This window comes from Dromiciops gliroides, chromosome 4, assembly GCF_019393635.1.
Source record: "Dromiciops gliroides isolate mDroGli1 chromosome 4, mDroGli1.pri, whole genome shotgun sequence".
Lineage (NCBI taxonomy): Eukaryota > Metazoa > Chordata > Mammalia > Microbiotheria > Microbiotheriidae > Dromiciops > Dromiciops gliroides.
The window spans coordinates 339,684,193-339,706,526 of NC_057864.1; the positions used below are offsets into that span (position 1 = coordinate 339,684,193).

Consider the following 22,334-nt stretch of genomic DNA (forward strand, 5'->3'; position numbering starts at 1 on the left):
GGGCCTGGAATCAGAAAGATCTGAGTTCAAATCTAATCTCAGACACTTATTAGCTGTGTGAACCCTGGAGGAGTCACTTAATGTCCATTTACCTCAGTTTCCTCATCTGCCAAGTGGGGATAATAATGACCTCTACCTCCCACGGTTGTTGTAAGGATCAAATGAGATAATATTTGTGAAGCACTTGGCACAGTACCCAGCACATAGCACTCTATAAATTTAGCTAATTATTATTATGAATTGTTATAAAACAATCTCTAAGATCCCTTCTGCCTCACTCTGAAATAGGAAGAAACAGCACTTAAGGGGCAGAGTATGGAATTGTAGATGGAGCAACAGTGTTGGAATCTAGAATATCTAGATTCCAGTCACCCCCTTATAGGCACATAACAGCTGTGTGACCCCAGGCAAGTCACTTAACCTAGCTGAGGGTCAGTTTCCTCATCTGTAAAATAGGGGTAGTGCCTATTTCCTAGTGCTATTGGCCATGAGGATTAAGTGAGAGGAGGAATGTACAATGCTTTGTAAACTTTAAGGTGCTAGTCTAATGTGATGTTATTAAAAAGTGTCTCATGTTCAAGAACTCTGAAAGAAACAGTGAATACACCAGATCACCCATGACTGGTAAAAATAAACCACAATAAAGATCCCTGAAGCTTTGATTCACTTCAAGGCTGTTGTTCTCCTGGTTTCATCCACAAGTCCTCTCAGGATTATCAGGCTAAACTCTCTACAGTCTTATTTTTCTACCTAACCATTATTCAGTTTTGTGAGGATATATCACTTTTATTTTTCCACCATCTTATTCCATGATGTTTTGTACATGGGCTTGTAATCTAACCAGGCATTGGTTGTTGTCTGCCATGTTTCTCTGATGTACAAGATTAAATTGCTAGAAGAAGCTTGGCTTCTTCATTTTGCTGGCTGTTTTGTAACTTCACTAAAGAAACGCTGATAGATTTATTTTTTTTTTTTACTTTTGTCTATTTCCCATGTCTTGGAGTTGACAGATTGTTTAAACAGGTTGGGTTTGAGCTCCTAGGACTGTATCCAATGTCTGCTTCTCATCTTTGTCCTTTCTCCTAATTCAATATGTACATTGACCTTTGCTCTAGCCAGTCAATAATCCGACTACACACAAACAGCTGATTCTGAAATGGCAGCTGTGCATGTAATCAGTGATTTCCTGTCTGAGAGTCAATTTCCTTTTTCTCTCTCTCATATTGTTAAGTTCTCATCATGTCCAACACCTTATGACTCTTTTTGTGAAGAAATCTTTTATGGTGTACAGAGGTGAAACTTCCGAGTAGTTTATGAGTTTTTGATCTCTCCCATTTTTCATCCCGAATCTCCTGTTTTCAACATCATTTTTGCCATTTTCCTCTGTCTACTTTTACATTGCAGTCACAATGTCATAGTGGATGTTAGTTTAGTTTAGAGGATCTTCTCAGAATCTTCAGATGATTTATTTACTTCATTCTCTGCAGCAACAGATGGTGGGGTGTAAGCCACACTTATCTCCATGGATTTTGGCTTGCTTGTGAACATCATAATCAAGCAGAATCATGTATCAAAATCAACAAGCATGTATCAGGTACCAATTATGTGCCAGTTACTGTACTAGGTGCCAATGATAGAAAGATAAAAATTAAACTGCCCCTACCCTCAAAGGAATTTATGTTTTAATATTTGATAAATTATTGTTGCTATTTATTATTTTTATTATACCTTTAAGCATCATGAGCATTTCAAGGCAAGATAACCAAGTCTTGTTTTGTCCCATCAGGCTTCAAGAAACAAAACTCAGAACAGAACTCAATGAAGTGCTCAATCCATGCCATAGTTGATCCTTACACTCTCTGCTAGACACTGCCCTTTTCTGAACACTCAGATGCTACAGAATTGCTATCACCTCTGCTGCTTTTCACTGTTTTCAAGTATTGTTCATAATCTCCCACCATCCTCCTCAATAGACTTTTATAAAAGTTTGTATCATAAACCCATGTTGCTCTTGACTGGCACATCTTTCTGCTTGGCAAAATGATACCTGGCCAGGGTAGGAAGGGGGCTCTTTTGGCAAGACGTCCTGATTGAGATGATGTTTTTATGTTGGTTAAATTTATGTAAGAAATGGTAAAAATTAGGATTAATAAATATCTTTTCCTTTTTTTCTCATTTCTCATTTGTGTGATTCATGGCTTGTTTGAATAGGTTAGTTTGAAGGAATGGCTATTCACAAGCAACGAAAGGCAAAATGACCAAATGTCCCATGAAATGATGTTCCTTGTTGCCTTCGGGCACACCTATAATGAAGCTTACTCTGCCAACTCTTGTTCACTTCAAGGAAAACTATGCAGTCTCATTTATGGCCAGAATGTTCATACAGATGTAACTCAGTTCTTCCTGTGTTATGTCAGTGCACTGATCATTGTACACAGATCTCACCTTTAGAGTAATAGCAGCTGAGTTAATATTTATAGATGGTCTGAAAAGTGGGTGAATCTTAGCATTTCCACTATTCAATCATCATTGCTGAAGGCAGGGGCTGCACGGGGCTGTCTTTTTCTTTTTCTTTTTTTAAATTTTTCTTCATGGATCTCTTTGTTTCATGGGTTTGGCCAGAGCCAAAAAAATTCATCATCTCCTGGTAATGAGCCCCTTAGTAGTTAGCTTGTTTGGTCCTCGGACAGCTGATTTGATCTGTCTCTGGGGCTAACCTCAAAGCTGTTTCAAGAAGTAAAAGCTGTTAGAGCTTATTCCTTGCAGTCATGAACTTCAAGAACTGCACAGAATGAGGAAGCATCAGAGGATCTTGTAGAGTTAAATTGTTTAGCACTTGCAAAAGCCCAACTTCTAATTTAAGAAAATATGATGAATAAAAATCTCAAACCAGGCATCCGCAGAAGTTATAGCGCTCTATGCTTCATTGTGTATGCCTGTGTTCTGGATGTGTGTATGTGTTTGTCTTTCTGTCTAGTTGGATAATGTCTTTCATATTGCTCTGGATTTCCCTTAGAAAACTTTGTAGTAGGGGCAGCTAGGTGGTGCAGTGGTTAGAGCACCGGCCCTGGATTCAGGAGGACCTGAGTTCAAATCCAGCCTCAGACACTTAGCAATTACTAGCTGTGTGACCCTGGGCAAGTCTCTTAACTCCAATTGCCTCACCAAAAAAAAAGAAAGAAAGAAAGCTTTGTAGTGTTTCAAGTTTCAATGTAATTAGGACAATGATAAAATAAGGATAATAATGATAATACCTGCAGTGCATATTTTACAAGGTTATTTTGAGACTTAAATGAGATAATCTATGTCAAGCACTTTGCAACCTTTCAAGCACCAGATAAATAACATTTATTATAATTATCCTATTATTTGTGCTTTTGATTAAAATAAATCATCTAGGGCAGCTAGCTGGCACAGTGATAGATCACTAGCCTAGAGTCGGAAGGCCTGAGTCCAAATCAGAACACAGACACTTACTGTGTGAACCTGGGCAAATTACTGAACCTCTGTTTTCCTCAGTTTCCTCATCTGTAAAATATAGATGAGAAAATAATTGTCAAGTGCTTAGCACAATGCTTCGCACATGGTAAATACTATGTAAATGCTAGCTATTATTATTATTATCTAAGTGACTGATTTTGTAGTTTAGATATGATTGGAATAGCATTCAGGATTCAGACTTGGAATTTAATTTGAATCTTCCTCAGAGGTATTCTGAGCTCAACAGTCCAAAGATATTTATAAAGATGATGCTGACATAGGGAAATAGTCAGGATCGTGTTTTCAGTGGCTTGGTGTGTGCTTGAGACTTTTCTTAAACTTGCCAAGACAAGAACATGTCATGGTACTGAACAAGGCCAAGGTGAAGAAAACCAGTGATGTGAAGACAAAAGAGAAGTCATAGATAAGAAGGGGGGAGAATGACTGGAAATGTGAGTAGAAATGAAGCTGAGGCAACAAACCAAGGAGAGGGGTCTTCCCATCAAAAATCATCTGTCAGAAGATGTTGTTTATATGTTCTTAGGTTTTTCACTGAGATAAAAAAGAATGCTACAGGGAGAAATTTTGCTGAAGCAGCTCTACTTCTGGAACTACTGGACCGCAAACAACATAGAGGGAATATGACAGTCCAACGTAGGTGAGAAAACAATGATTCTTCCAAGGGGCTTTGAATGAACAGAATACAAGCCTCTAGGTCTAGGTGATTTACATGTCAAGTGATGAAGGAACTTACTGATATCATCTTGGAGCTGCTGTCAACAATCCTCAGAAAACATGGGAAACAGGAAAGATGACAGAAGACTGAAGGTGAGAAAACATCCTGATTTTTGAAAAGTGAAAAAAGTGGAATTCTGAAAGCTATAGACCAATAAGCTTGATGCCAATCCTTCAGTAAAAATTGTTGAACAGATTACTAAGTGTAGTTTATAAATTTTAACAGAGAATTCAATATTTGCTAGATGCTAGCCTTGGTCCACTGAGAAAAAGCCACAGCAAATTAGTCACATATTACTAAGTGGGCAGATTGAGGAAATGTCCTGGAGATAATGTCTCCTAATATAAAAAAACAGTCTTTAAGTTTAAGATTAACTATAACACCTACTTAAACAAGCTTTTGGCACAAAAGGGTGGAAACTGATAAAAGAATAAGCATCAGTACTGACTATCACTATTCCCTAAGGAAGTTTAACCCATGTAAATCAGATTCCATAAAGATACTTGAGAGCCAAAATGACTTTGTCAAATTGTTCAATCAACTAGCATTTATTAAGCACCTACTATGTACCAAACACTGTGAGATAAAGAAAGGCAAAAGACAGATCCTACTCTTAAGGAGTTTATAGTCTAGTGGATGAGATAATATGCAAACAAGAAGATATACATAGAAAAAAATGGAGATAATTGACCTAGGGAAGGTACTAGATGATACAGTAGATAGAGTGCTAAGCCTGGAGTCAGGAAGAGTAGTTCAAATCTGGCCTCAGATACTAGCTATGCATCACTGAGCAAATCACTTAATCTCTGTTTACCTCAGTTTCCTAATCTATTAAATGGAGATAATAGCACCAACCTCAGAGGATTTTTGTGAGAATCAAATGAGAAAATAATTGTAAAGCACTTAGCACAATGCCCAGCACACAGTAAGTGCTCTATAAATGTTACTTGTTGTTGTTGTTATTATTATTATTATTATTATCTCATGCAAATCTAACTTTATTTCCTTTTTTGAAGACTTACTAAACTGGCAAACTAGAGGATTACCCAAACAATGGGAACTGAATGCTGTGAAAGTATCTTGACCAAGATTGGTCTGAAGAAAGAGATATAAGAAAGTACTTCCCCTTGCTTCTTTTCAGGGGAACAATAGGTGTAGAATAGAGAAGACTTTTTAGAAAGTAGAAATAATTTAATTAAATTTTAATAGAAGATTTGATAACATCCCATGCTATTCTTATGGAAAAGATGGAGGGATGTGGACTAGATTATGGAACAATTTAGTGGTTTCAGAATTTGCTAAATGGCTAGACCCAAAGAATGCTCATTATTGGTTCACTATCAGCTTTGAAGAACATCTCTGATGGATCTCTGAGTCACAGGATCATAAATTTGGAGCTAGAAGGGCATGTGCTGATGATCTGGAAGGAAGACAGGAAACAGACAAAAATTGAGATCTATACAGATTTCTATAATAAACTGTTTTCTCTAGCAATATCCATGGAGCCACCTTATTTGGACTCAACACCATGGTCCTTTATCAGCTGTACAAGACATTAAAGAAATAATGACAGGAGGAGCGAGTGGAACAGATCACCTATAAAGAGAGGGAAGTACTGGAGGAGACCCAGTTCTGAGGGTATTGAGGGTTGTATTTCCAAGATAACTGAAAGAAAAGAGATTCATTTGAAAAGATTCATGGACCTTATTACCAAAAAGTACATATCAAGGGCATCCTTCCAAATTTATTGCACATTATTCTCCCATTCCAGCTATATTGACCTACTTCCTGTTCCCTGTATGCAACAAGAGAATGACAAGGCCAGATCTGTGTTTTAGGAATATCACCCCAGATTGGAGAGGGGAGGCTGTGAGAAATGAGAGAGGAACAGATACAAGAAAAATGACAGAGGGAGAGTCAACACAACTTGGAATCTTATTTGCACATGTGGGATGAGGCAGGGGAAAGAGTTGGTCTTGACTCTGAGGTTGTGGACCTAAGTGAATGGAAGGATCATGATACCCTGAACAGAAATAGGTTTGCACGTTATCTGCTGCATCAGATTGTAAGCTCCTTGAGGACAGGGACAGACTTTTGCCTCTTTTCATATTCCCAGTGCTTAGCACAGTGCCTGGCACATAGTAAGTGATTAACAAATGTTTATTGATTGATATGAAATTATGAAGTTGGCTGTGTTTTGGCAGGGAAGATAGATTTTTTTTTTTTTTGGTGAGGCAGTTGGGGTTAAGTGACTTGCCTAGGGTCACACGGCTAATAATTGTTAAGTGTCTGAGGCCGGATTTGAACTCAGGTCCTCCTGAATCCAGGGCTGGTACTCTATCCACTGCACCATCTAGCTGCCCTGAAGATAGATAACTTTACTTGATGATCTTCTAATTATTCATATTAAATGAGGCAGGTAACAGGGATATGTAAGCATATCAGAGATGCTCACCACTGTAATAGAGAATGTACAATGCAGAACCTAAATGTCAGAAGGATGCCCCTGCATGGTGAGTTCCTCCAGATGTTTCTGTTTGTGGATGACACTGTGCTGATTTCATCAAGCCCTGGAACATTGCAAAGCCTCCTGAAGAAGAACTCCTAAAAGAGTCTGGCCTAATTATGAACACAAGAAAAACAAAGAAACAAAGGTGAAAGTGAATGAAGAGAATGAAGACTGGCTTATTGTGCAGATGATGAAATACAATTGAATGGACAACCTACAGAGCTTGGTCTATCAGTACAGAAAACTTTGACCCAGCAGTTGGACACTGAGCTACAGTCAGAATTGGATGGAGAGAGTTGCCATGTCTCTGTGAAATTGTGCAGTGCTTTTAGTGACACCCAAGCTTTTCCTTAAAACAAAGACAAGAATAGAACACTGAATTCTCCAAACAGTGAAAGGGGCAGGTCTCCTACAAAGGTCATAGGGAGGCTCATGATCATTGCGATTAAGCTGTGATATATTACCAACAATCAGTTGAACAGTACAATCATCATAAAGTCTATCTGTCAGAGAGATTTATGACTATATAAAAAGAGATGGGTTGGTCATGTAGCAAGATGTAAAGGTAATTTGGATTTTGTATTTGCTCCACTGGTAGCCACATGTCAAAAGATCTAGAACAGAGATTCTTAACCTGGAGTCTGTGGATTTAAAAAAAAATAAACTGTTTTGATTGTATTTCAGTATTATTGGTTTCCTCTATAATCCTATGCATTTTATTTTGTGGATTTATAGCCATTATTCTGAGAATGGGTTCATAGACTTCAAGCAACAAAGGGATTCATGAAGGTCTCCGGAATGTTGGATGGATCTGCAAGATATAAAGGAGGATATGGACAAGATTGGTATGGGATGAGAAGCTTAGAAAGGGTATGATATGTATTGGAAGGAATACCCACACATATCTATTGAAGTAATCATAACAATAATAGCTCACATTTGTATAGTGCTTTAAGGATGACAAAATCCTTTACGTACATTATCTCATTTGATCTTTACAACAATTTTGTGAATTAAGTGATATTATCCCTACTTTACAAGTGAAGAAACTGAGGCTGAGAACAGTTGTGACTTACCAATGGTCAACCATACAACTATTAAGGATCTGAGGCAAGATTTGAACTCAAGTCTTCCTGATTCCAAGTCTATCACCCAGTACACCATGTTATTAGGTGTGTTTATAGATCAATTGCAATCAAAAAGTGTTGATGACTTCATGTCAACCTGGAGAGATTTTTCTAAAGCTATGTATTTGGGCTTATAGAAGAGAATCTTGCAATGAGTGGAAGGTTAGACTGGATGACATTTGGAGGTCTCTCCCAAATGTGAGATTCTATAATTATTGTAAATCAGGCAATAGCTTCCTGTTTTGTAAAAAAAAAAAAAATACTCAACACTTTATTGGCACAACTTCCCTTTGGCAGCACAGTTAATTGAGGGATGCCAAGTGGATAGTCATATCAACAAGTATCAATTAATGTGCCTCAAGCTATATCAGGAACAGTAGGAAATACAAGGAAAGTATCAAACAAACACATCTCCCACTCTTGTAGTCTGGTTGAGAAAAAGATCTATATATGAGAAAGGATTAGAGAACCATAGAAATCATAGAATCTTAGAGTTGTGTAATGATTAGAATGACGCCAACTGCTGGACACTTACTGTAGGAAAGCTCCACCATGAGGGAGAAGGTCTCTGAGGGCAAGACCATGTGTCTTTTCTTTGGCATCAGGAAGTGACGTTTGCTTATGAGAGGAAGAAGGGGGAGGCTATAGAGAATGGAGCTAGGAATGCTCTCTCCCTTTAATAGATAGATGAATCAGGCCTTTCTCTTTCTCTTCACCAAATTCTTATTCTCCTTAATAAATGCTTAAAAGTCTAACTCTTGCTAAAGCTTATAATTTATTGGTGACCACTCATTAGATATTTTAGACAGACTAGCTAGAATTTTAGCCCCTTACAGTTGAAGGAGACCTGAAATGTCATTTAGTTAAAACCTCAATTCAAAGGTCAACAAATATGGTTCAGGATCCTCATTCACTGGTTTTTTCATTAGCCTAGGGATGTATCATTAGCCAGGTCTTCATGATTCCCAAGTCCATCGCTACCCCATTACATTATGTCATTAGGTAACTGTCACCAGACAGTGTTGAGAGTTTGGTGTCAACCTGGAGAGATTTCTCCAAGGAAATATTCTGAGCCTATGTATTTAATAGCCCTGTAATAGAATGGGATTTTGTACTTGGTGGAAGGTTAGACTGGATAATATGTGAGGTCATGAATGAGAGTTTGGCTGGGCCTATTTTGATCTTTCAGGCTCCGTTGCTGAACCGCATTTGTTGATCTTTGAAAAGCCATGGAAAATAGGAGGGGTGCTATACTACTTGAAACAAAAAAAATGTGGTCCTGATTGTCAAAAAAGGGAAGTGAGGGTAGATTGTTCAAACTCTATACCTGTTATCTTGAATTTGATTCCTGGAAAAATGATTTAGTATTAAAGGGAGAGTGCATAAGCATTTACAGAAGGAAACAGATTACTCCAGGTCCCCACAGTTTCAGCAAGACCAGGTCAAACCTTTCCTTCCTAACAGTATTACTAGATGGATTCATCAAGGGAAGCCTATAGGTAGCATATACCTAGATTTCAGCAAGGCATTTAATAAAGTCCATTCTGCGCTTCATCAATTCACAAACATTTATTAATTTCCAAACATGCGCCCTTGTGAATAAGATGAAGAGCTGTGGGCTAGAAAAGAGTGCAATTAGATGATTCCAGAACTAATTGAATGATTGAAGCCAAAGAAAATTGTCATTTATTGAGCAATGTCAACTTGAAAGGAGGTCATTTGTGGAGTATGATCATATTATTTCCTACATACAAGTCTTACAGTACAACATAAGATGAATGGTCTCGTCCATGGCAGAGAAGAGTGGGAAGTTGTTTTCCTAATTGGAAAAAACAACATATGAGAGTTATAGGTTACTGTAACGTATTTGTCAAAGTATACTAAAAGTCATTTGTGTTTGAACCATCTGTTAAATAAATAGTGCTCCCATACTTATTCTAAAAACAAAACAAAACAAAACAAACAAACCAAAAAAACAACATATGAAAGGGAGCTGAGAAGGATTTGCAGGGGAGTAGTGGGGAGAAGGTACCTGTGCAGGGGCATGGTGCAGAAGTCCTGAGAATCAGAAGCATAGCCAAGAAGGGGAATGAAGCATGGCCAGCCTAGGCCTGTCCCCAAAATGGAGGTTCTGGAAGGAACTCAGCAATGGGAGGACTATAGTGGAGGCATGCTTCAGGGTGAGAAAGCCTCAGGCATTTCAGTGTGAAGAGGCATCTGAGGCATAGTAGCAAAATCTGGAGAATAAGAAGCCTGTCTAGGAAGAGAGTGAAGCCTGGCTAGCCTGGGCCTGTCCCCAGAATGACGGCCCCTGAAGGAACTCGGAGGGTTATTGAATGGGTTATCTCTTATATTTTTCAAGAAATCTTTAATGATTTACATACATAGAAGAGTGGTGTCTTACCAAGTTTTCTTTCCTTTTTTTTTTTTTTTGTGAGGCAATTGGGGTTAAGTAACTTGCCCAGGGTCACACAGCTAGTAAGTGTCAAGTGTCTGAGGCCAGATTTGAACTCAGGTACTCCTGAATCCAGGGCCGGTGCTTTATCCACTGCATCACCTAGCTGTCCCCGCCCCGCCACCCAGTTTTCTTTAAACTGATTTTACCTTTCACTGCTTCTCTCTGCTTTATGAAATAAAACTTTTCATAATTGTCCATCATCCTTTGAGATTTCACAGACACGTTTATTTTCTAATCTGGTGTTGCTCTTGCCAGTCATTTTGGTCTGGCAAGTAAGTCAGATGTTTACTGACTGAAGTGTTTCTGGAGTCTTTTGGTCTCCATATTTTGGAAATTAATTTGCATGAGTTAAATTTTATATAAATTATTATAATTGGTTGTCAGTGTCATTTATGTTGTCCATTTCCAATTTTTGGTTATCAGTTAATTCTTTAGAATGTATGCTCTAACCCAAAGAAATCAAAGAAAGAGGAAAAGGATAGATACATACATGCATATTTATAGTGGCTCTTCCCAAAATGGAAACTAATTGGAGGCTGACCTGTTGGGGAATAAATGAACAAATTATGATATATTTTAGAAGAATGTAAGCTCCCCAAGGGCAGATACTATTTCACTTTTGTCTTTGTGTTTCCACCCCTTATCACAGTACCTGGCGCATAAGAAGTGTTCCCTAAATGTCTAGTGATTGTTTGTTTAAACTCTACATGGTTGAATTTTTTCACTTTCACACCAAGCATTTTCTTTATTATCATTCTTTCCTTTTGCTTTTTACTAATTCTGATCTTAGCTCTTTGGTCACCCAGGTAGAATCAGGTAGAGTTAATATTTAATCCCAGGACTTCTACCTCCAAATCAAGCACTTTCAACTACAACAAATTCCATGTATAGGATTTCTGTTTCATTTAGTCATTCATTCAAAAAACATTTATTAACTATCTCCTGTATGGAAGAAACTGTCCCAGGCACTGGAGGAAATATGAAGAGAACTAGAACACAAAACTTATCATCAGGATGCTTATAAACTGAGAGAGGGAACAGTATAGATAGATAAATGATGGATAGAGAGATAGATTAGATGATAGATATTGTATAATGGAAAGAGCTCTGGGTTTAAAGTTAGGAGTCCTGAGTTCAAATCTTGCCTCAGATACTTAACTACTTGTTTTACCCTGAACAAACCACTTGCCTTCTTGGGACCTCAGTTTTCTCATCTATAAAATGAAAGAGTTGGACTGAATGAATATATGACTATCAGAGATAGTTCCTTCAGCTGTAAAAAAGAGAGTGCTTCAACTACCCTTACATACCCTGTCAGGGTTCCTCTGAGGAAAGCACTTTAAAATCCTTAAGGTACTATACAAATCCTGCCTCTAACACATAGCAGCTGTGATAATGAGAACCTCAGGCACCTCTGACTATAAGTTATATAAGATAGCTTGCATTCTGCACTAAGGGAAGGAGTTTGAACACCAAGAAAATCACAGGTGTTTGACTTATTGACAAAAAAATAATAAATGTGTGTGATGTGAGGGCAAAGGGAGGGGATGTAGTAGACAGAGTGTTGGACTTGGAACCTGGGAGACTTAGGGTGAAAACCTACTTCTGATGATAGCTAGCTGTTTGACCCTGGACAAATCACTTAAACTTTCTGAGGAGATGGAGATGAGTTTGTAGATCAGCCTGTTCTAGGCATTTGGGAATAACATGAACAAAGACATGGACGTGGGTCATAAACCTGAATGAGGTCACCAGGGCAGTACTAGGCTGCTAGTTTTAATTGCCCCTTACACAACTTGGATTGCTTTGCTGGCTATTGAACACATACCCAAATACCCTACGGGTGCCTCCAGCCCTGATGCTTCACTGTGGTATACTAATAAGTAATAGGATAGGGAATAGAGCCTGGACCTATAATTTCATTGATTATGGGGAACTCCCAGATGAGGAAACTCCCTCCACCTATGCAAGTCAGCACTGTTTCTCCCCCTTATAGTTTGCCTAGAAGAGGCTTAACTGGAGTGGCCAGGGTCATACAACCAATATCTATGACATAAACCCAGCTCTTTATCCATTACGCCATAGTTCCTCTCTTAGGCAATAATACATCTAAATATGCTTGTGCATGTCCTAGTCAAGAACTCAAAGACTCATTAGACTACTTGAGTTACCTCTAAAAGTGAATCTACCTACCTCTTCCATACCTGCAACAGAAAATCCTCTCTTCAGAATTACCAATAGGCTAACACTCAGCAGCCACTTTGAAGCCCTGAGCAGTATCAGTGGTGAAAGGTACCTCAGAGGGGGTTTTCTATTGATCCAGCCAGTCAACGATTTGCCAGGCAATGTGCTAAGCACCAGGGATACAAAAAAAGACCCCAAAATGGTCTGTAGCCTCAAGGAGCATTAGAACATAAGTTCTAATGGGGAGACAACATGCAACAAAAAGTGTCCATACATGATATTGTTGAATATTAAAATATAGCTTTTGTATCTGCCTGTCTCCTACAAACAAGTCAGAGAAATGATCTTTAATCTCTCCTATAAAATTAATAAACAGATCAGAGAACATGGTTAAGAACCAGATCAGAGAATTTAATATCTCCTACAAGACAAACCAGGTCAGAGAACAGAGAAAAAAACCCATAATATTAACTTAATATTTAGTCCCAAGGAGAAAGATATAACACATGATGATGCATGGAGTCTCTCCTCCTAAGAGAGAAGCTCAAAGACCCCTTCTTTCTAAAGATTTTTAGGGTTTCTTGGCTCACAGTTTACAGAATAACTTCATTGGCATGATACAGATCAACCCATTACAAATGTAAATTAGTTAAACAATACAAATCAGTTTAACAGCTCAACTTAAAGCAGATGCTAAGGATAGACAGGTGGAAACAGGAGCTATATTGTCAGAGACAAGGAGGTCTCTCTTTACTTCCTGGGGAAAGAAGATAGTGAATGGGAATTTTTTTTTTTTTACATATAAGGTATTTTATTTTTTCCGTTACATGTAAAGATAGTTCTCAACTTTTGTTTATACAAGCTTTACAATTTCAGATTTTTCTCCCTCCCTCCCCTCCCTCCCCCCTCCCCTAGACAGCAGGTAATCTGATATAGGTTATATCTATATATCTTTATACATATACATATATATATATCCATAATAACATTAATCCTATTTCTGCATTAATCCTGTTATAAAAGAAAAAATCAGGGCAGTAATGCAAAACCTCAAAATAGAAAAAAAAAAAACACAACAGCACCCAAAACAAAAGAAATAATATGGTTCAATCAGCATCTATACGCCACAGTTTTTTCTTTCTTTTTTTTTCTTGGATTTGGAGATCCTCTTCTATCATGAGTTCCCTGGAACTCTTCTGTACCATTGCATTGGTGAGAAGAATATAGTCCATCACAGTAGGTCAACACTCAATGTTGATGATACTGTGTACAATGTTCTTCTGGTTCTGCTCATCTCACTCATCATCAGCTCACGTAAGACCCTCCAGGTTTCTCTGAACTCCTCCTGCTCATCATTTCTTACAGCACAATAGTATTCCATTGTATTCATATACCACAACTTGTCCAGCCATTCCCCAATTGATGGGCACCCCCTCAACTTCCAATTCCTTGCTACCACGTAAAGAGCAGCTATAAATATTTCTGTACATGTGGGTCCCTTTCCCCTTTCCATGATTTCTTTGGGAAAAAGACCTAAAAGTGGAATTGCTGGGTCAAAGGGTATGCACAGCTTTATCGCCCTTTGGGCATAATTCCAAATTGCTCTACAGAATGGTTGGATCAGTTCACAGCTCCACCAACAATGAATTAGTGTTCCAATTTTCCCACAGCTTCTCCAACATTTATTATCTTCTTTTTTTGTCATTTTAGCCAATCTGATAGGTGTCAGGTGGTACCTCAGAGTTGTTTTAATTTGCATCTCTCTAATCATTAGAGATTTAGAGCATTTTTTCATATGGGAATAGATAGCTTTGGTTTCTTCATCAGAAAACTGCCTGTTCATATCCTTTGACCATTTCTCAATTGGGGAATTACTTGGATTGTTATAAATTTGATTTAGTTCCCTATATATTTTAGAGATGAGACCTTTATCAGAAGTACTGGCCTCAAAAATTGTTTCCCAGCGTTCTGCCTCCCTTCTAATTTTGGATGCATTGCTTCTGTTTGTACAGAAATTTTTTAATTTAATATAATCAAAATCATCCATTTTGCATTTTATAATATACTCTATCTCTTGTTTGGTCAAAAACTGTTTTCCTCTCCAAAGATCTGATAGGTAGACTATTCCTTTCTCTCCTAATTTACCTATGGTATCACCTCTTATGTCTAAATCGTGTATCCATTTTTACCTTATTTTAGTATAAGGTGTAAGATGTTGGTCTATGCCTGTGAATGGGAATTTCAAAGGGGCATTTGAATTTGTTTATTCTCTTGGGGAAAGTAAATAGGGACTGTCCAGTTCACTTTGAAGTCTCTGAGCAAAGGATATTTTGCTCCTATTAATCCAGGGTCTCATAAAATCCATTTGAATACTAAGGTACCTCCATCAAATCCCTGTGATCCATATATTCATATTAACAATATGTACAATGAAAATGAAAGGTAGTCTTAGAAAAAAGACTCAGGAGAGGGCTAAGGAAACTAAGGGGGGGGGAATGGGGAACTGGGAAAGGTCTCCTAGAGAATATGGAATTTGAGTTCAAACTTGAAGGAAGCCAGGGAAACCAGGGGATAATAGAGATGGGGAGGAATTACATTCCAGGCTCAGGGGCAGCAAATGAAAAGTCACAGAGTTGGAAGACATTGTCTGAGAGACCATTACTGGAGAGGAATCAAGTGTAAGAAGACTATAAAGGTGTGGGAAAGGGTCAGGTTCTGAAGGGCTTTAAAAGCCAAACAGGATTTTTTTTTTTTTAGTGAGGCAATTGGGGTTAAGTGACTTGCCCAGGGTCACACAGCTAGTAAGTGTCAAGTATCTGAGGCTGGATTTGAACTTGGGTAGTCCTAACTCCAGGGCTGGTGCTCTATCCACTGTGCCACCTAGCTGCCCCTGCCAAACAGGATTTTATATGTGTTCCTAGAGGTAAAAGAGCATTGGAGTTTATTGAATTGGGGTTGACATGGTCAGACCTATATTTTATCAAGGTCACTATGGCATCTGAATGGAGGATGGTTGGGGTGAGGAGAGATAAAGTAGGTATACCAGAAGGCTATTGCAATAGGCCAGGCTAATGGGGTAAATTGATGGGGCACCAAGGTGGTAGCTATGTGAGTAGAAAGAAGGGAGTATAAAAGAGAGATGTTGTGAAGGTAGAAAGGATAGGACTTGGCAACAGATTGGATATGGAAGACGAAAGAGAATGATGAGTTGAGATGAAACAAAAGCTTTTGAACATAGGTGACTGGGAGGAGGATGGTGCTGTCAGACAGTAATTGAGGAACTTAGAAGAGGGGAGAGTTTGAGAGGGAAGATAAAGAGTTCTGTTTGGGACATTTTGAGTTTGAGATGCCTGTGAAATATCCAGTTTGAGATGTCTCAAAGGCAATTGGGAATTTGAGACTGGAGCTCAGGAGAGAGATTAGGACTTGATAAATAGAACTGGGAATCATCTGCATAAAAATGATAATTGAACCTTTGGGAGCTGATGAGATCACCAAGTGAGACAATGGAGAGAAAAGAAAAGAAGGCCCCAAAAAGAGTCTTGTTTAGAAACCTGCGGGTTAATGCAGGTGAAGATTCAGCAAAAGGAAATGAGAAGGCATTATCTAGTGGGTAAAAGAGCAAGGAGAGAGAGCAGTATTTTAAAAACCTATAGAGGAGAACCCAGGTGGGGAAAAGGGTGATCAACCTGTCAAAGACTACCAAGAGATTCTGAAGAATGAGGATTGAGAAAAGACCTTTAGATTTGTCAATTAAGAGATTGTTGGAGGGGCAGCTAGATGGCGCAGTGGATAGAGCACCAGCCCTGGATTCAGGAGTACCTGAGTTCAAATCTGACCTCAGACACTTAACATTTACTAGCTGTGTGACCCTGGGCAAGTCACTTAATTCCAATTGCCTCACCAAAAAAAGAAAAAAAAAAAGAGATTGTTGGAAATTTTGGAGTATTTCCAGTTGAATGGTGAGATTGGAAACCACCCTGCAGGGGGGTTTAAAAGTGAGAGGAGGTTAAAGCACCGGCCCTGGACTCAGGAGTACCTGAGTTCAAATCTGACCTCAGACACTTGACATTTACTAGCTGTGTGACCGTGGGCAAGTCACTTAACCCCCGTTGCCTAAAAAAAAACCAAAAAAAAAAAAAAAAGTGAGAGGAGAGGAATTGTAGACACCAGTTGTAGATGGCCTTCTCAAGGAGCTTAGCTTGTGAGAATTCACTTTAAAATGTGACTTGGAAGAATACTTGAGGACTGTGGAAAAGTAAAAGTTGTTGATTTTAACAAATTACGTCCATATTTTGTTAGAGGAACATTTTTGCTCGCTGGAAACGTTTCTGCTTACCAGGCTGTCACAGATTCCTTGTTCCACGGGTTACAACCAATGAGCAACAATCTTGTGAAGTCTGTATTTGCTTCACAACCCTGTCTTCCCCAGCCAGTTGATCCAAAGAGCCACCAGGTGAGTGAGGCACACTTAAAAAGGGCATATACCTCTCTAGAGAAAGTGAGCACAAAGTAGCAACATTATAGCTTTAAAAAATTTTTTTGAATTTTCTTGCCATGGGTGTAGGAAACTTTTAGTATGGTGAGATTCACTCTCTTCACCTCCTACCTCTTTTCTCTCCCTCACCTTTCTCTCTTCTCTCCCCTCTCTCTTTTCCCTGTCTTCCCCACTCTTTCCTCTCTCCTTACCTCCCCCCTTTTTATCCATCTTTTTCCCTTTCTCTTCTCCCTTTTGATTGCCCTTTCTCCCTCTCTCCCTCTTTTCCCCTCCTTTTTGCTTCCTTTCCTCCCTTCCTCTTCTTCCCTCTGTCTTCATCCCTTCTCTCTCTCTCTCTCTCTCTCTCTCTCTCTCTCTCTCTCTCTCTCTCTCTCTCTCTCTCTCTCTTTCTCTCTCTCTCTCTCTCTCTCTCTCTCTCTCTCTCTCTCTCTCTCTCTCTCTCTCTCTCTCTCTCTCTCTCTCTCTCTCTCTCTCTCTCTCTCTTCCCTTTCTCCCCCCATCTTTGCTAAAGGATCTATAAAATAATTAGATTTCCCAATGTATGTTTATCACTGTACACATATACGCATACTCATTCATGTATACAGTATGGGTTTATTGTTACAGAACTATGTCATTAGGTTTTTAATTTGTCTCCCTTAGGCATTCGTGCTATTTCCTTGGAGGGCATTCCTATCAGATGGAGGACCATTTCCAGTTATCCTCAGCAGCCCAGACCCCCTAGAATATAATATGCAGGTAAGTCACTGTGAGAGTTCCAAGGTTATCATTGGAGCATCCCAGACAAGTCTGCTGGTCGAATACATAGATCAGGTCCTGTGTTCTTGCTGGAGTATGAGTCACCCACAAGATAAGTCACATGTTTGATGACAAAGCTTTAGTTTGTATAAAACAAAGTGAGTCATGGTTGCTTAATACAGATGGGAACTGCACTCCCATTGGTGTCTTATTTGTCTTGCTTCAGACTTAGCTGGGCTTTCTTAGAACTCCTCAGATAGCCTAGGGACAAGGGTGTCACTTGGCAGATAAACCAGCACAGCTGCTTTTAGAGAAGTTTTTAAAGAGTTCTTTAAAAGCACTGAAATATTCTAGAAATTGTCCTTTCATGAAAATTTTTTTTCTCCAAGTTTTGTGGGGGGGGGGCGGGGGGGGGGGTAATTTTTGGGTTGGTCGGTTGGTTTGAATACTACTACAGATTTGAAAGTTAGCAACTCTATCGAATGTGACTCCACACAGAAGCCATTTCTGAGCACTCTTGAGGAAATCATCCTCTCAAGTTTCAGGAAGGATTTTTCAAGCAGTTTTGCCTTTCGACCAGTATTCTCATGTCTTGTTTCTTTTATGTTCCCGTTCTGTTACGCCTTGCACGACGTTCGATGTGATTGTGGTTTGTGCACTTACATTTCTCAGACGCTATGATCCAGTTCTGTTTGCCCAACCTAAAGTGCAAGAGAGGAGGCAGGGGCGGCTGGCCATAGTCTCCACAGTTACAAAGGACTCACATCCTCTGGAACACTTTTCAGTTTAAGAGTAAAAGGAGGGGGCAGCTAGGTGGCGCAGTGGATAGAGCACTGGCCCTGGAGTCAGGAGTGCCTGAGTTCAAATCCGGCCTCAGACACTTAACACTTACTAGCTGTGTGACCCTGGGCAAGTCACTTAACCCCAATTGCCTCACTTAAAAAAAAAAAAAGTAAAAGGAGGGGCAGCTAGTTGGTACAGTGGATAAAGCACTGGCCCTGGATTCAGGAAGACCTGAGTTCAAATTTGGCCTCAGACATTTGACACTTACTAGCTGTGTGACCCTGGGCAAGTCACTTAACCCCAATTGCCTCACCAAAAAAACAAATGAACAAAAAAAGGAGTAAAAGGAGGGGGCAGCTAGGTGGCGCAGTGGATAAAACACCAGCCCTGGAGTCAGGAGGACCTGAGTTCAAATCCCGTCTCAGACACTTGACATTTAATTAGCTGTGTGACCCTGGGCAAGTCACTTAACCCTTATTTATTGCCCCCCCACACGCAATTTTTTTTTTTAAAGAGTAAAAGGAGACTTGAAATGCGGGTGCTTAGGGGGAAGTATCAAGATAGGTATGATCATAGAATTATAGATTTAGAGCTAGAAAGGACCTTAGAGGCCAATGAGTCCATCCATCCATCTCATTGTATAGGTAAGAAAACTGAGTCAGAGGTGTTAAGATCCTGACTTGACGGGGAGTCTTCTTGACTTCCAGCCCACTGCTCTATGCACTACACCATCCTGCCTCTCATGAGAATTCAGAGAGGACAATAGGATGCTAAAATCTATAGGAGGCCCCTGAACAGTGAGAGAGGCTTCACCAAGAGTCTCTTGTTTTATTCTATCTCTTGGGCCATGAACTGGCCACATTTAGGTGAGCAGAACGATCCTTTTCACAAGGCCATGTCTGGCATCTCGTGCTATTTATGGTAACAGCATTTTTTATATTGTTAGAACAACCAAAGCATTGTTTGATGTGTCAGAAGACTCTGGCTCTGGCCTGTGATCAGAGAATTAAGATGGGCCCTCCTCCAAGATAGCCTAACTAAGAGATTACATAATGTGTAAAAAATATAAATATGACCAAAAAACCCTCGCCAAACCCAACACCTCTGGACACAAGCAACACAGTGGAACCCCACCATACTGCCTGCAATTAGAATATCAGCTGAAAAAAGTCAGGTTTCTACTACATGTATCATTTTTTAAAATTATATTTAAATTTTTTTCTAATTATATGTAAAAACAATATTTGTGTTTTTTTAAATTTTGAGTTCCAAATTCTCTCCTTCCCTGCTACCCCTTCCTAAGAGCAAGCAATTTGATATAGGTTATACATGTGCAGTCATGTAAAACACACATCCATACTAGTCATGTTTACATGTAACATTGACAAGTGGGTTGGGGAACATAATTTGACTTCGGATTTATCTGAATCTATAGAATAAGAACTGGTATAATGGGGCTTTAATATATAATAATAACAACAACTAACATTTATATAGGGCTTACTATGTGCTAGGCACAGCGCTAAGCAATTTATAATTATTACCTCATTTGATCCTTACAGAAACCCTGAGAGGTAGGTGATGTTATTATTTCCATTTTACAGATGAAGAAACTGAGCTTGAGTTAGCTGTACTTAGGGCAACCTTGGGCAGCTAGGTGGCACAGTGAATAGAGTACTGGGCCTGGAGTCTAGTCACTGTACCACCAGCTGGCAGGTACCTCAGAAGTCATCTTGTCCAGCCACCCCATTTAACATATGCAGGAATCTGAAGTCTAGAATATGGCCATACAGGTAGTAAGTATCAGAAGTGAGCCTTGAACATGGTTCCTTTGACTCAAAAAGCCAATGCTTCTTGCGTCATGCCACACTAACTCTTGGGATTGTCTTTCTTCAGTTATGCCTGTGTGGACTGAATGACCAAGATCGAAAAGTTGCCCACGGGGAGCTGGTGTCCGTGCAGGTAGCGATGGAGGATGTGCTCCTGAGCAGCTACGACAGGATGATGGAAAATCCCCAAGGACAGCATACCTCACGGGAGAAAAACAAGCAGGTACTCCTGGCATGTGGTTCTCCTATACTCATGTGATTGTTTCCCCTGGGCTAATTCATAGGAGACCTGATCCAAAGCTACTCCTTGGTCCCTCCCCAAGGCACCTGTTTGTGTGTCTGGTTTAGCTCTTGCTTAAAAGGTCCTAGTCAGGGACTGGTCAGCTTTTGTTCTCTTGACAAATGAACAAGGATTATAAAAGGTCAGGGAGATCCCATTCATAGATTTAGAGCTGAGACTTTGAAGTCCAACCCCCTCCTTTTACTGAGGGGGAAACTGAGACACACATAGGTTATATGACTTTCCCCGGGTCACAAAATTCCTAAGTGTCCGACGTAAGATTTGAATCCAAAGATCTTCTTGCCTCTGAGTCCTGTGCCCTGTACATTACGCTATTCATTAAAATTAAACAAAAGAAAATATTTAATGTAATTTTTAAAAGGTAAAATATTTGTTAAAATTACATTTGTTGGCGGGGGGGGGGGGGGGCAGCTAGGTGGCGCAGTAGATAGAGCACCAGCCCTGGAGTCAGGAGGACATGAGTTCAAATCTGACCTCAGACACTTAACACTTACTAGCTGTGTGACCCTGGACAAGTCACTTAACCCCAATTGCCTCACTTAAGAAAAAAAAATTACATGTAGGGGCAGCTAGGTAGTGCAGTGGATAAAGCACCGGCCCTGGATTCAGGAGGACCTGAGTTCAAATCCAGCCTCAGACACTTGACACTTACTAGCTGTGTGACCCTGGGCAAGTCACTTAACCCTCATTGGCCCACCCCCCCCCAAAAAAGTAAAATTATATGTAACTAGAAAATATTTAGTGAAATGAATAAAAAAAATTTAAACCCTAAGCAAGACAAAAAACCTCAATTTGATTTTTTTTTTGCCTTGCATTTTTGCATGTATCGAATTTACCTTTACAAACAAAGATCTTATGGAGATACTCTGGATGGAAGTCTTTTTTTTTTTAACTTAACAGTATTTTTTCCCAATTACATGTAAAAGAAAATTTTCAACATTGTTTTCTCATAAGTTTTTTAATTCCAAATTTTTCTCCTTTCCACCCTCCTCTCCTTCCTCCCTAAGACAGCAAGCAATCTGATATAGGTTATATATATACAGTCATGTTAAACAAATTTCCACATTAGTCATGTTGTAAAAGAAGAATCAGAACAAAAGGGGGAAGCCACAAGAAAGAAAAAATAACGAAAACAACAAAAAAGTGAAAATAGTATGCTTCAATCTGCAGTTAGACTCCATAGTTCTTTATCTGGATGTGGATACCATTTTCCATCATGAGTCTTTTGGAATTATCTTGGATCATTGTATTGCTGAGAAGAGCTAAGTCTATCATAGTTGATCATGGCACAATGTTGCTGTTACTGTATAGAATGTTCTCCTGGTTCTGCTCACTTCACTCAGCATCAGTTCATGTAAATCTTTCCAGGTTTTTCGGAAATCTGCCTGCTTATCATTTCTTATAACACAATAGTATTCCATTACATTCATATGCCACAACTTGTTCAGCCATTCCCAATTAATGGGCATTCCCTCAATTTCCAATTCTTTGCCACCACAAAGAGAGATGCTATAAATATTTTTGTGGGTCCTTTTCCCTTTTTTATGATCCTGATGGAATATAAACTTAATAGTGATATTGCTGTGTCAAAGAGTATGCACAGTTTTGCACAGTTTTATAGGCTTTGATTAGTTCCAAATTATTCTTGACTCCACTAACAATGTATGTGTTTGGATGGAAGTCTTAAGACC

At 39.2% G+C, this 22,334-nt stretch overlaps 1 protein-coding gene across 1 annotated transcript in view; it reads left to right on the top strand.

Moving 5' to 3' along the window:
* LOC122753467 overlaps positions 1-22,334 on the top strand; it is a 204,839-nt gene that overhangs the window by 136,437 nt on the left and 46,068 nt on the right. Inside the window, exons 31-33 of the mRNA XM_044000859.1 lie at positions 16,797-16,950; positions 17,635-17,730; positions 20,410-20,565. Of these exons, the coding sequence (XP_043856794.1) occupies positions 16,797-16,950; positions 17,635-17,730; positions 20,410-20,565 (406 nt within the window). The remainder of the gene's footprint in view (positions 1-16,796; positions 16,951-17,634; positions 17,731-20,409; positions 20,566-22,334) is intronic.